General features: G+C 52.0%; 1 protein-coding gene across 2 annotated transcripts in view; it reads left to right on the top strand.

Moving 5' to 3' along the window:
- Dnah17 (dynein axonemal heavy chain 17) overlaps positions 1 to 15,266 on the top strand; it is a 111,496-nt gene that overhangs the window by 22,243 nt on the left and 73,987 nt on the right. For both annotated transcript variants that reach the window (XM_021175676.3, XM_021175677.3), the window contains 9 exons: positions 548 to 691; positions 2,992 to 3,174; positions 6,514 to 6,768; positions 7,639 to 7,808; positions 8,416 to 8,638; positions 9,659 to 9,775; positions 9,913 to 9,999; positions 12,196 to 12,348; positions 14,353 to 14,601. In XM_021175676.3, coding sequence (XP_021031335.1) covers positions 548 to 691; positions 2,992 to 3,174; positions 6,514 to 6,768; positions 7,639 to 7,808; positions 8,416 to 8,638; positions 9,659 to 9,775; positions 9,913 to 9,999; positions 12,196 to 12,348; positions 14,353 to 14,601 — 1,581 coding nt within the window. The remainder of the gene's footprint in view (positions 1 to 547; positions 692 to 2,991; positions 3,175 to 6,513; positions 6,769 to 7,638; positions 7,809 to 8,415; positions 8,639 to 9,658; positions 9,776 to 9,912; positions 10,000 to 12,195; positions 12,349 to 14,352; positions 14,602 to 15,266) is intronic.

Raw genomic sequence — 15,266 nt, forward strand, 5'->3', positions numbered from 1 at the left:
CATCCATTCAACAATTTGTTGACCCATTCATCAACCCCTCTGTCCATCTGCTCATCCCCAGTGCATTGAGCCCTTTACCACTTCTGTCCCAGATACTGTCCCGTGTCAGAGTCCAATTGCAGAAAGGATGATCTAAGCTTTGTCACAAATATGGTCATCAAAGGAAGGAAAAGACCAAAGACAAGATGAGGGTTGACACTTGTACTGCCATGGCATAAACAGCAGGCTACTAAAGAAAATGTGGGTGGGAGCAGGGATAGGAATCTCTACCCACAACCAATAGTGGGTTTTCGGGTGACACTTGAGCTGAGAGCTAAAAGATTAGAAGTCTTGTCTTCCAGGAATGGCAGAAAGCCCTGTGCATGCAGCTTTCTACAGGAAAGAGCCCAACATATTCAAGAGGCTTAAAACATCTGCTTTGAGTGTCTGTAAACCGAGAGGACAAAGGCACAGGGATGAAGCAGCCTGTCACTCACGGGTTAGGTTAAACAGAGAGCTAAGTGGTGTACCAGTGAAATCACAGCCAATGGTGTGCTTCTGTGTGCAGGAAAATGCAGAACTGTTCAGAGCAGATACAACCAGCCAGTCCTGGAAGGATTATGTCAACTATATTGACACCATGGTCTTAGATGAATTTGATCGCTTCATCCGCAAATCTCTAAATTACTTAACAGACAACATGACTATGGATGTAAGTTACCATGTATGTGTATTTGTGTGTGTGTGTGTGTGTAAAAGCAAGATCTGTGCTGGAATCTACACTTCAGATTTGCCTGATAGAAGAGCGGGGCTATTTTATGGATTAACAGATTTAATTAAAGTCTGTTTGTGGGGCCGGGCGTCATGGCGCACGCCTTTAATCCCAGCACTCGGGAGGCAGAGGCAGGTGGATTTCTGAGTTCGAGGCCAGCCTGGTCTACACAGAGAAACCCTGCCTCCAAAAAACAAACAAACAAACAAACAAACAAGCAAACAAAGTCTGTTTGTGGTAGGTAGCTTACCTTGGTTTTTAAAACTAAAGGTCCTGCCATGCCAGAGAACAGGCAATCCCAGGCCCCCAGGACAGCCAATCACCTGAGATCTGCCATAACCCCAGTGCCCTGTAGAGTACCTAAGCAGATCTGAGGAAATGCTCCCACCTTGCTGCCAGGTGATACTAGGCACCCCAGACCTCTTCCTGTGACGATGGCAGAGGGGGTCTTGCCAGCAATGCCAGCAGCTAAGCTTCACTTCTCTGTATTCAAGGTGGGCTGGGGAGTCCTGCTGAGTTATGTTCTCCAAGGGGAGGATGCCCTCCCTACCCACACCGTGTTACAATGTCTACCAGTCAGCACCAGAGCCTTGTTACAATGTCTACCAGTCAGCACCAGAGCCTTGTTACAATGCCTACCAGTCAGCACTCCTTGCTATGACAAAACACCTGAAAAGCAACTTCAAAGATTTCCCTCATGGTTTCAAAGACTCCAGTGCATTACTCCTGGGCTGTGGTGAGAAAAGCCCCATAGCAGGGAGCCAGGAATGGAGCAAGGTCACTCACCCTGGCAGCCAGATAATAAGGGGACACTCTCCTTTGTAACAACGCCCTTTCCCCCCAAACTCTTAAAGCTATAAATCCATCAACAGATTGGTCCACTAATGAGGTCAGAGTTCACTAGACCCCATCATCTCCAAACACTACTACACTGGGGGCATACCAGTTCTACACGGTAATCTAACAGTTCCCAAATGGTGTTAGTAAGAGAAGGCAAGAACCCACCTAGCCAGTGAAGGACAGCGCGGTGGCATTAGGAGGGCCTCCCACAGCCACAGAGGGCAGATGGGTCATGAGTGAACCTGTCACACATCTCCATTACTGGTCTGTAATTATCTTTAGTATGTTTCTGGCTGCTATAGCAGAATACCTGAGTCTCCGTGAGTTACAGACAACAGAAGTCTGTGCAGCTCATGGTCTAAGGTCAATGAGGGGCCCTTCTGGAGCAGGTCTTTATGTTGCAGCATTCCGTGGAAGAAAAAGAAAAGGCAAAAAAAGTACAAACATGCAGCCTCAAGTCCATTGTAGTCAGAGTCCACCCCCATGCCCAGAAGTGTGCCCATCATATGGGCTCATTGGGAGATTCGAATCAACCACAGCCATGACAAAGTTGCAGACTTTGCAAATCCTGCTGGTGCAGGCAGGCATTGCTCCCAACCACACACTCACAAGGCAACCCCACACTATTGCTAAATGTCTGTGGTAAAAGTGACAGCAGCAGAGAAGGGGAATGGCCATCAACACCATAAAGGTGTTGACACTGTCAGAGAATTACCAGCAGCCCCTTGGAAGGAGTCAATCTCCAGGTTAGTGTTCAAAAAAGCATGACCATCTGTTGTGATGACTGACCATCTATAAACCCTGTAGGACCTCTCAATACCTGTAAATAGCTCTCCTCATCATAGAGAACTTGGGATGCCCAGAATCTGTTAGCCACAGCTATGATGGGACCTGAGTCTGAGGTGGTCAAAGAAAGGTCAGTCTAGACAGTTGCAGGCCATAGCCCATAACTGGAGAGGCAACTGGTATAGTGGGAAGAGCCCCAGAGTAAATCTTGATAGCATCTCCTGACAGATGGAGTTGGTGTCCTATAGCTTTGCAGCCTCACCAGAGACATTAAGACATGGACTGGCTGCAGCCATGTAGGGATACAAGGGCTTGTTGAGCAAGTCGTGATGGCAGCCATTGTCTCACCTTCTGAAAGGGTGACCCTGGATTTATGTGAAGTGACTCTACAGTGATTGGCCGCATGCAGTGATCTGCCTGCTCCAACCCCTGCTTTTCCCCCAGCCAACTCCTGGCTAGCCTTGGGCCCATGACTGTGCATCTGGCTGAAGTGGTCTGAACTGCTGGTGTGCACCAGCTGGAGATAGCTACACATTAGCCAGATCCTAGAGTGGGCAACCCAAGCATCACTCAGTATCAGCCAAGGTGCTAAGCCCCCAGGAACTTGTTTTCAGGAGAGCATCGCTCCCCTGTTTGAGATCCGCATGGAGCTGGATGAAGAAGGTATGACCTACAACCCATCTCTGGAGATGGGCGACGAGGCCGGCTTCCTGTCGCTGATCGAGGGCTTGATCAATGACCTCTACAATGTGGCCAGGCTCATCCCTCGCCTGGCCAAGGGCAGATTGAACTACAAGGTCAGTCTTGATCTCTTACATCCTTTGGCATTTCCCTTCTTGGGCGCCAGCTCTGTTGGCCTAGCTCTGCAGAGCGTGATGATGACAGTTCAGAATGTGACATTCTGTGGTTGCTGTCCCCTTGAGTCCCCAGGCCCAAGGGTCTGACACACGAATCTGGCCTTCCAAATGTCCTCTCTTCTGGAGTCTTGGCAAGTGTTCCAGGTGAGTTCTTTTTCTCACTGCTGGGACAGAGCACCCGAGAAAAGCAACTGTAAAGAGGAGGGGTTCATTGTAGCTCACAGTCTGAGCTCACAGTTTGGTTGACCATGGTGGGAATGACTTGGTAGTAAGAGTGTGAGGTGGCTAGTCACGGTGTATCTGCTGTCAGGAAGCAGAGAGCAGTGAATGCTGGGACTCAGTGGGCTTTCTCCCTGATGCTCAGTCTGGGAATGGTACTGAGTCTGACATGGTACCTAGTGCTCAGGATCAGACATCTGGGCCATGGGCTACTTCCCAAAGGCCCCAGCTCCACACACAGCCATAGCAGCTGAGAATCTGAGAGCTGCACCCATTGGGATACTGGTAGATCAGTTCAGAGGAACTAGGAACCGAAAAAAGGAGGGGCCAGATAATGTGACATTATCAGAGCAGAGGATACAATGTGACCCAGGGCACCTGTCTAAAACCATATGAACCTAGGGACCTAGGTGACCTTGCAGGAAAGCTCCAGGAGAGAAGCCCTAGGCAGTGGTCCACCCTATGCAGGCCAGACAGAAAGTCCCTCTGCTCAGTCCACTCTGACTCTGCCATGGAAGTTAAATAGAAAACTCTGACCTCAGTAGCCTCCTGGAATTGATCACATGTCAAGGCCAGAAGTGCCGGTGTTAGCTCGAAATACCAGCCGAGCAGAAGGCTTTATACCAGCATGCTGGAACCACATCCCCAGTGCTTCCATTCCTCACAGCTCACTTTAGAAGGGTCTGGACCAACAAACTACAGGTTCACACATGGCCCGTCTGCCCTCTGTGACTGTGGGAGGCCCTCCTGATGCCACCACGCTGTCCTTCACTGACTGGGTGGGCCTTCCTCCCTGTCCTCTCAGCACCCTCAGAGCCAACCCGTGGGATACACAGCCTGCAGCTCACATGGCCACCTTGGGGCTGGTGCCTGCTTTAGGGATAATATTATGGTTCCTCTTCTCTGCCAATCAAAGAAAAGGTAGGAAAAAAGTGTTGCCTAAAATCTTGAGGAGCCCCAGTGTCCCCTCTTAGGGCTCATAATAAAGGAATTTAAGAACAACACAAACAGAAGCTCAGGGGTGACAGAAAGACTCAGGCAGACTCTGAAACAAGATACTGTGCGGGGGTCAGAAGGGAAAACCTCAGGGTAGGCAACCCGGGACTTGTGCAGCTGTCTGGAGACCAGAGGAGGAGAAGAAAACGGCCACGAACCTTGAGATGACATGGCTGGGGGTAGGGGTAACACCAGGCTACAGCTGGCGTGGAGTGTCTTTAGAAAAAGGGGAAAGACCCCCAAAGTTTTAGCATGGGGTTTAGGCCTACTTTAGCTCAAATCTCCCTCTGAAAGGAAAAGAAGAAAAAGAAACAATTAAACCTCTCGAAGCAGGAACCCAAAAGGTGGGCAGACCTAGTCCAGCCTCATGGTGGGTCAGCTCATGGAGCCTGCACAAGAAAGGCAGGAATTCTAGGGGTGGGGATCGTATATGATCTACCTTCCCAGACAGGGGTGGTCCCCAGCCAGGTCTCTAACCTCCCCCCCCCCATTGGATTAGCTATTAAAAAGGGCAGGTCTCCTCCAAAAGGTAGATTCCATTCTTTAAAGGATGGAGCAAACCTGGGCAGAGCCACTCCCATCTGTTCTGTACCCACGGGTCTGTGCCTGAGCCTTGGCATAGAGGAGCAGGTGGCATGTCAACCTTAGAACCAAGATACACTGCACATGGGCATACAGGGGCTCTGAGAAGGCCGCAGGGGCAAGTGAAATCTCAGCCTTGCCAGGAGCCTTCCTGTGGTGTGGGTTTGGGTTCTGTGGTGGGACAGAGAAACACAGCACACCCAAACCCACACATAAATGAAAAATAATTTTTAAAAAATGTAATAAAGCAGGCTGGTGAGATGGCTCAGCGGGTAAGAGCACTGACTGCTCTTCCGAAGGTCCTGAGTTCAAATCCCAGCAACCACATGGTGGCTCACAACCACCCATAATGAGATCTGATGCCCTCTTCTGGTGTGTCTGAAGACAGCTACAGTGTACTTATGTAGAATAATAAATAATTAAATTATTGGGACAGAGCAAGCAGGGACTGAGCGAGCAGGGCCAACTGGGGCGAGCAGGGTTGACCAGAGTGAGCAAGGGGTCCTAAAAGTTCAATTCCCAACCACCACATGAAGGCTCAGAACCATCTGTACAGCTACAGTGTACTCATATACATAAAATAAATAAACCTTTAAAAACTAAAGAAAGAATAGTTAACAACAAAAACAAAAATTTAATAAAGCAAAACAAAACAAAAAAACTCTTGCTCGCATGAGGGAGTCTGCCCCTCTTAGAGAGCCACCAAGCTCAACAGGACGGCCAAGGGCTCAGCCAAAGCCAGCCTCTCCCTGACAGACTGACCCATCCCAAATCTGTGCTCCTTGATCATCTCCATCAAATCACTGCCTGGACTCCGTGGCTGCTCCTCTCCCTCGTTTTTATTAGAAGATTAAATGTGTACAATGAGAGCTAATGAAGGGGGAAAGGCATCAAGATCAAAATAAAGGCGTAAGTCACCAGCAACGGGGAAACGTGTAGAAATGCCCCGTAACAGACTGTCGCCTCCCGTGGCATTGCCATCCAGGAGCAGGAGGGCGTCTGGAAGTGAGTTTGAACTGCAGATCTGAACAGAATATACTGAGGAATTTTAAAGGCCTCGGAAGTGACTACATTCTATCGATTTGCACATACCATAGGTAACATGTATGCAGAGCTTTAACTAGAGGGTAGTTTTCTGGGTTTGTTATTTTAAAAATGTCCATACATACCCCCTTCCCCAACAGTCCATGTGAGTCACTCGCTCTGTGTCCCCTTTGTCCATACCAGCACAACCAAGGTCTGTGCAAATACAGAATGGATGAACTGACACCCAAGTCACCCTGGGATCAGACAGATCAGAGCCACTCTTAGTCTTCTTTCAGGGGTAGGGGGTAGGGGCGCTGCACACTGACAGACACCCCCCTGCTTCCATTCAGGACTCTCAGCAGCACCGACAGAAGGATGCTCTTCCAGGTCGGGGGGCAAATCTGTCTCTCATGAAGGCAAATGACCCAATCTATGTCCCCACTCCCACCCCGGCAGAGTGACCTGGAAGATATCACAGACCTCATAGAGATGCGGGAGGAATTGTCCAGCCTGGTCATTGGGGCCATGAAGGTGGCCGAGGAGTACCAGGACTCCTTTGAGAGGTACTCCTACCTCTGGGTGGACGACCTTCAAGAGTTTATGAAGAACTTCCTCATCTTCGGGCACGCGCCCACCCCTGAGGAGCTGGACACCAAGACGGACGACACCATCCCCAAGACACCACCTACCCTGGCTCAGTTCCAGCAGCAGGTGTGTACGGTCCTGTTGTCCTCCTGTGTCACCTCCTGCATCCTCGGGTAGACGACCCCATCCCTTCCCCCCACAGGCCTGATTTGAAAGTTGGGTGGCCTGATTGCGATGTAGGTTTTACATTTGCTCCTGGTGAGGCCACGAGAGATAACATGCCTTACCGCGTCACGCCACACGGAGGAGCACCACTGTACCAGAGAGGCAGCCAGGGAGAGAGAAGAGGCCTCAGCAGGATCTACCAGACTTGTAGTGTGAATGGCTTCAGTTAGGTCAAGTGAGGGCACTATGCTGAGCTGGCTGGTGTCCCATCCTGTGGCAAGTAGGACAGAGGACTGATCCCTGAGGACCAGAGTCCCTAAGAGCCAGATAAGAGGTGGCTGGGAACACTACACTCAGGCCAGCTCCAGGTGAGGTCTGCAGTCTAAGAATCGGCCTTCAGGGTCAGCAAGAGCTCAGGCGTCAGAGAATTGGGAATCTAGAAAGTGAAGCAATCCAGTCCCGAGACTGGTCTTGGGCACAATGAGAAAGAGCCCTCTCCTCCCCCACACCAGTGAGAAGAAAGATGGGATGGCTCAAAGTCTGCAGGTGCTCCCATGAGTTAAGGGGTGCCCTTTGGGAGTCCCCTCCTGCTCCAGTAGCCTTACTGTAGTCACCCAGTCCCATCCTCTTCTGTCTATCTGTCCCCTCCTAGGGGTGGGGCAGAAGGAGCTCTGAGGTGTTGGGACAGGACAAACAGGTAGCAGTGGTCTCAGCCTCTCTTAAGCTGCACCCTGGGCCACCTGGCTGCCCTTCACAGCCAGACAGGAAGCGGCGATGGCTCGTGGGGGACACACAGCCATGGCTGATGGAATCCACGGCTGTGTTGGGCAGATTGACTCATATGAGAAGCTGTATGAGGAGGTGTCCAAATGTGAGAACACCAAGGTCTTCCACGGCTGGCTGCAGTGTGACTGCCGCCCCTTCAAGCAGGCCTTGCTCAACACCATCAAGCGCTGGAGTTTCCTGTTCAAGCGATACCTGAACAATCACGTCATCAACAGGTGAGGCCATGGCCCGCTGCTGCAAATCTGAGACTCCCCAGGATCCCCCGACAGCCTGGGAGAGGCACCACGGACTTAGTAAGTGGCTCAGTGGCCTGATCTGAAAGTTGGGTGGCCTGATTGTGATACAGGCTTTAGGTTTATTTGCTCCTGGTGAAGCCAGGAGGAACAGCATGCCTTACCACACCAGGCCACACGGGGGAGCACAGGAGGTGGTGCACGTGGTTCCCTGTTGTGACCAGTGCAGGGCAGGTAGAAGAGTGAAGTACCTGTCAGGCTCTGTGTTGAAGCCTTGAGCCTGGCAGGAAGGCCGCTGGGACAGCCCAGTCACTGCACAGGAAGGTCACTGACAGCAGCATAAGCCTGCTCTCTAACTGAGCCCATCTGGGCGGCTGGCTGCTCTCAGCTGTGGCTTTAAGATAGCGCTCAAGGATCAGCCTGGGCTACGCTAGTACTTTTGTGACATCTAGGCTGAGGGGGACCACATGGGGGGCAGTGGCTGCCCCTCTCCAGGTGGTGCCTTGCATGGCGGTGTCTCTGCTAAGAGGACATTGAGGTGGTGGCCGAGGAGGATGGAGCCCCTCACCTGAGTCCCCCTGTCCTGCAGCCTCGCTGATCTGGAAAGCTTCATGAACATCACCCGAACAGCCCTGAAGAAGCCACTTAAGGAGGGAGACTACGACGGGCTGGTGGAGGTCATGGGGCACCTGATGAAAGTCAAGGAGAGGCAGGTGGCCACCGATAGCATGTTTGAGCCCCTGAAGCAAACCATCGAACTGCTCAAGAGCTATGGGGAGGAGATGCCGGAGGAGATCTACTTGAAGCTGCAGGTGGGTCCCAGCAGTGCTGTGCTGGATGGAGTACTGTGGCAGGCCGCTGCAGGCTAGACACCTACGAGACTCCGGATCCCCAGGGGTATGGAGACCAGAGACAGAATCTTCCTGGAGAAGAGGGCCCAGGTGGTCACCTCCGAGGCTGGCGAGAGCTTCCTGGTGGTTTTGTGGGGTTAAAGCCATCTCCATGCCTCCCATATCCCTGAATGTGGAGGTCACTCACTCCAGATGGGTGTGAACACAGGAGCAGAGAGAGGCTGCCTGTGCCCTGCCATTCACTGCCCACATGACAGCCATTGTCACGCTGACTGGGCTATGGCTGAGCAGGGTGGAGGATATCCCTCTGGAGGGCCTCCAAGGAGCCACCCCCCCTCCCCAGCTGTGCCTGGCTCCTCAGTTTCCCATCTCTTCCCAAGCCCATCAGCTTCCCTCCCTCCCTCCCCACTTCTCCCTTCCCCTCCGTCACCTACACAGACACAACCATGCACACACACGCATAAATGCACACTTAGGCACTCATATGCACACATGCGTCCATATACCCGTATGTACATACATGCACACGTGTGCACATCTGCATCATCACATGAATCTGTGCACAATGCGCACACGTGCATGGGTTCAGGCTGATGAACACTATGAAAGGTAGAGAAAGTTCTGATTGGCACAGCCCTGGGCTTCCTGCTCTGCCGTTCTGGGGCCGGCTGGGGACATCATAAGCACTTTGTGCTACTCTAAAAGTCTCTCCCAAGCCTTCAGTTTTGTCATGGCAGAGAGTTTTAAAAGGGGAGAGACGAGGGGCTCTGGAGAGGCCTTGCTACCCAGCACCCACATGGCAGCTCACAGCTGTCTGTAATTCCGTTTCCAGGGGCTCAAGCGTCCTCCTCTGACCCCTCTGGGCACTGCACGCATTCAAACACTCAGACATATTAAACACTTTTAAAAAACAAGTAACTCCAATGGCAAAACGGAGGCAGATGATAACCCCCACCCACGCCCCACCTTCGCCTCCCTCAGGAGCTGCCAGAGCAGTGGACCAACACCAAGAAACTGGCCATTCAGGTGAAGCAGAATGTGGCGCCCCTCCAGGCCAATGAGGTTAACATCCTGAGACGAAAGTGCCAGCAGTTTGAGGTAGCCTGGGCTGAGCTGAGTAGTGGAGGCCAGGGCTGGGAGCATGTGGGAGGGTGGGGCATGCTGGGATGCTCAGAGCCAGCCATAGTGTGACATCCCTCCCTGACCCCCCACTCCCACCCCTGCTCTCTCACCAGCTCAAGCAGCACGAATTCAGAGAGAAGTTCCGACGTGATGCCCCCTTCTCCTTCAGTGACCCCGACCCCTACAAGTCCCTGAATAAGGTACTTATGCACTGTGGCAGCTCCGGGAACCCCTTTGGAGTGCTGGTCTTTTCTTAAGCCTTTACTCTCGAAAATGGAAACACGGATTAAATGGGACTACATGCAAGGCCAAGCCTGTGCATGCAAGGGACTCACTCGTGTGCGGGTGCTTGCGGACATCCATGTGGACATGCAGACTCAGGCATCCTCCTCCCAGGCACACAGCCTCCACTGTGCCACACTGTGCTTAGGGAGCTATTCCAGAGCAACAACTACCCATGGCCACATGAGCATCCTGCAAGCCTCAAGGGCTGCCGTTTCCCTTCAGGCTGGCTTCCTCAGCCGATGAAAAGGTTCCTGTCACCTGGATTTAATTCTCGTCCCTCCCTTTCTCCCATCCAACCAGCCACCAGGTTTTGGATGTACACACACACACACACACATACACACTGTTCTCTCTGCCCAAGGGTTAGAGTCAACATAGGATGCTCAGGTCCACCCACAACCACGGCCCCACCATCTTTCCAAGCCAGCATAGGTCCTCCCAGGGCAGGCGTAGAGGTTCTCAGAGCTCGGGTCAGCTCTGAGCTCAACAGGCCTCTTGCACTCACTCGGAGGCCAGCCCCCAGGGACCTCAGCTCACACAGATGTGAACCCCACAAGCTCCTCCTGGAAGTCACCTCACCTCTCTCTACTCTGAACTCCCATTCTTAAAGTCAGGGCTCTCCCTCTCCCTTTCCTCATGGCCATTTCACACCACTCTCCCTGAGCCACAATCTCAACACCACTTTTTCCCCCTCTCCTTTTTTTTTGAAAGATGTATTTATTATATGTAAGTACAAACCTCATTACGGATGGTTTTGAGCCACTATGTGGTTGCTGGGAATTGAACTTAGAACCTTTGGAAGAGCAGCCAGTGCTCTTAACCGCTGAGCCTTCTCTCTAGCCCACTTTTTTCTCTCCTTAAAGCAACCCCATGTTGCCTTTTCTCATTTCTAGTAAGTTAGACATCTGGTATGGAAGCAATGGGTATTGGGAGATTAATCCAGCAGGGACTGAGGTATGCAAACCCAGCAGGCTGTGGCAGTACACATCAGTTATCTCAGCTCCTGGGATATAAAAGCAGGACGGTCAGGTGTTCAAGGGCAGCCTCAGCTTCAGCTTCAACTTTGTAGAAAGTTTTAGGTCCTCCTGGCCTACTTGAGACCCAATCTCAAAAACAAACAAATGAATAAAAATCAGCCTAGATATGCTGCAGCCTAGGGAGTGACCTCACTGGGGCTTCCGGGGATGAAGAACAGACATGTACATAGAAAAGCTGGCGTCGGGTGGACTGTGTACCCTGGTGATGACACAACAGCCCAGAAGCTCAATACATTTATTGTGTACACCTGAGTCCTCCACGCAGGTTCATTGTATACAGCCGAATGAGATGGGTTTAAACTCATCTCCATAGAGGGTCTCTGTAGGTGAGCAGTCTAGGCTGTGAACATCCAGGAGCTGGGAGGAGGGAGGAGGGGAGGAAACTGAAGGAAGAGGGGATGAGGGAGGAGAGGGAAGGGGAGAGGGGAGGAGGGAGAAGGGAGGAGGGAGAGGAGGAGGGGACTGTGGTTGGTATATTCTGCACAAATTGACAACATCCTACATGGACCAGGGGAAGCATGACCTGACCTGAGCCTGACCTGGAGAAAGGCCTTGTCATGCCCCTGGGTCTGAGGCAATGGGATTCTTGCCATAGCTGTGCCCATGACAACACAAATTCAATTCTTTTTTTGGAGGGGGGCGGTTTCGAGACAGGGTTTCTCTGTATAGCTCTGGCTGTCCTGGAACTCACTCTGTAGACCAGGCTGGCCTCAAACTCAAAATCCGCCTCCCTCTGCCTCCCAAGTGCTGGGATTAAAGGTGTGCGCCACCACTGCCCAGCTACAAATTCAATTCTTCATCTAATGAGTCTCCTCTTACTTATATCCAGAGTGAGGGGCATCATGGAGGGTGGCTGCCATCTTGTCTGGAGCATTGGTCTCCGTCAAGCAGGGATCAGATGGACTGTACTCCCTGGTGGGGCTGCAAGCTGCCTCTAGAGGACAAGAGAAGATTTACTGGGGCACGTTGGGGATACGAGACCAAGAAGGCAGGAATGGGAGCAGGGTGAGCCACTCAGATTTGGGGACACCCAGGCTGGGGCAGCCATTGATGTCCTCTCCCCTCCCATCCCAGCAACAAAAGAGCATCTCAGCCATGGAGGGCGTGATGGAGGCGCTGTGCAAGTCTGCCAGCCTGTTTGAGGTCACGGTGCCAGACTACAAGCAGCTGAAGGCCTGCCACAGGGAGGTCCGCCTGCTGAAGGAGCTCTGGGACATGATCGTCATGGTGAGGCAGGCCAGGCCTTGTGGGATGGGGCTGGGGACTCTACAGGTAACAGAGTTGAGAGTAGAGTGTTACAGCCACTCTGTAGAGTGGCTGTAACAGAGAGGGCCTCTGAATATAAGAGTGAAGTGGCAGCTCTGTGCACCCTCACCTCCCTCCTCCTGCCCCGCCTACCTCCTGCCCTGCCCCTCTCCTGTCCCGCCTCCTTCCCCTCTGTTTCCTCTACCTGTCATTTTTCTCTTAACGTCCCTCCTATTTTAAAATGTATTTATCCCCTCCTATTCCTCCTAGTCCCCCAAGACTCCCTCTGACATTCTTCCAAGTAAACCCCCTCCTACTTCCATGTCTTTTTTTTTAATTTGGGGGGGGGGTGGCTTACTCTAGCAAGGGCAATTCACCAGTGACCATACCATTGAGAAATATGACTCCCCTCCCCTCACAGCCCATGATGGATTGTTGAAAGGCCAAGTCTCCTGTGGTCCTTGTGGGCCATGAGTTCCTAAGCGGAGTAGCTATCTCATGTCTGGGGGGAATGTACCAGCTGTGGTGCCACACCCCACAATCCCAGCTCCAGAGAAGGCAGAAACAGTAGGAAGTTCAAGGCAGGGTCAGCCTGGGCGACAAAGCAAGTTCCAAGCCAGCCTAAGCTACCCAGGAGTCCATTAGAGCCACCGTAGCAAAACAACACAGTCTGGAGCCCCAGCGATGGTGTGTCTTATGGTTCAGACCCAGGGACTCCAAAATTCAGGCAAACTTTGGCAGCAAATGAGAGCAGCATGCCCCTTGACAGAAACCTCTAAAGAGAGCCTCACCCAGGAGGTGGCATGTGCGTGAGCAGGCAGGGTGGCTCAGGAAAAGGCAGGGACAGTGAACCAGCCAGGACACTGTAAGATGATGCAGAGTCATCTCAGATCTGCCAGTGAGGCAGGGCCACTGAGTCCTGTGCAGCCGAAGGCATCAGGTCTCCAAGATGTTTTTGAACAACAGCACTTATTTGTCATGCTCTTGTTCCAGGCAGATGTGTATCAAAGGTAAGCTCACTAGTCCAGGCTATGTATCAGCATGAGTGACGAGGCGGGCAAAGAACACAGTAAGCCTGCCCGGCAGTGGTGGCGCACGCCTTTAATCCCAGCACTTGGGAGGCAGAGGCAGGCGGATTTCTGAGTTCGAGGCCAGCCTTATCTACAGAGTGAGTTCCAGGACAGCCAGGGCTACACAGAGAAACCATGTCTCAAAACAAAACAAAACAGACCGCAATGAGCCGAGTATTGGCAATCCGAGCTCCTACCTGGAAGTCTGGGCCTAGCTCACATGTCCTGGCCCGAGGCAAGTTATATGGTCATTCCCAAAAGGACAGCAAGCCAAATTGTGCCAAGCACTAGCAAGGCTCAGCATGGGCTTTACCAACCGACATCTTATCTGTTCACCTTCAACTGAAGCTTTCATGGCGCAGCTCTTGGCTCAGTCCTTTTACTAACGCACATCAGATTTCAGCTCCAACCGTCCGTCTCACCACTGGGCACATCCCCCTGTAAGAAATGGGTCTGGGGGCCTCAAAAAACCCAACAACCACACAGTCCAAATTATTTCAGCCAGGCAAAGTATTGAAGCATGTCAGCTCCATCAGGGGAGCACACTGAGCAAGGTCAGGTCCCCAGGAGCAGCCTTTATCCCAGGGGGAGGGAGTCCCGGCTTCCCTTGGAGAGGTCAGAGCTCCGCCTCCTGTTCTTCCAGAGTTGATTCAAAGTGGCACAGTTGCTAAGGAGATTGCAAGTGTGAGTTCAGGAAGTGCTGATCTGGAGGAATTTGATTTCTGCCCAGCAGCTTTTTAAATTTTTAATGGAGTTTGTCTTAATGTAACACTTTGAGTTTAAAAATAAGTACATTGTATCTTGTATCCCCATTAATAAGTACATTGGATCTCGTATCCCCACACCCTCCAGTAGCAGGTAGAACCCCCCCTTGCTGAGAGAGGGTGGGCAGCATGCTCTCCTGCTCTCGCTGCAGGTCAACACCAGCATCGACGACTGGAAGACCACCAAGTGGAAGGACATCAATGTGGAGCAGATGGACATTGACTGTAAGAAGTTTGCCAAGGACGTGAGGTCTTTGGACAAGGAGATGAAACCCTGGGATGCCTTCGTGGGACTGGACAACACCGTGAAAAACATGATCACGTCCCTGCGCGCTGTGAGCGAGCTGCAGAACCCCGCCATCCGTGACCGCCACTGGCAACAGCTCATGCAGGCCACTCAGGTACCTCCAAGAGGGAGGGAAGGCTGCTGGCAGGCAGGCAGCCATTAGTTGGGCTAGCCTGAGCTGCCCAAATGGTGGAGGTAAGGGCGTTGGTGCACGAGGTTGACCAAGCCAGGCATGGGCCATTTCTGTAACCAGGGCTCAGAGGTCAGAGAGTCTGTGCTTGCCTTCAACCCAGCTGGTATCTCTGTCTCTAAATTCTTTGATGGCTTCATAAAGGTATACAATGTAAAATCCTTTTCACACCCCCCAATTACTGTTCCTTACCCCTCCTACCCCCACCAGACCCTTTCTTCCTCTCAAGCCCCCTTTACTTTCATGTCTTTTTTGTCTGTCTGTTGGTTTCTTTGTTCTATTGTAGCTCACTGAGTTTAGCCAGGGGTACTTAGTCCTGGGTACATCCATGACTATGGGTTGGAGTTATTTAACTTGAGCGCAAGTAACTTACCAGTGGCCACACCACTAAAGAAAATGACTTTCCTTCCACCAGCAGCCATCAATCCCGGTGTGACATTGTGACCTCCTCTCCCACTGTGCCAGACATTTTACTGGCTTGATCTTGTGCAAGTCTTATGTATGATCACAACAACTGTGAGTTCGCAGGTGCAGCAGCCACACCACATCCAGAAGACTTTCTGTGGCACCCTTCCCATCCTCTCCTCTTG

Source organism: Mus caroli, unplaced genomic scaffold (assembly GCF_978045245.1).
Source record: "Mus caroli unplaced genomic scaffold, Mus_caroli_1 scaffold_13, whole genome shotgun sequence".
Classification (NCBI taxonomy): domain Eukaryota; kingdom Metazoa; phylum Chordata; class Mammalia; order Rodentia; family Muridae; genus Mus; species Mus caroli.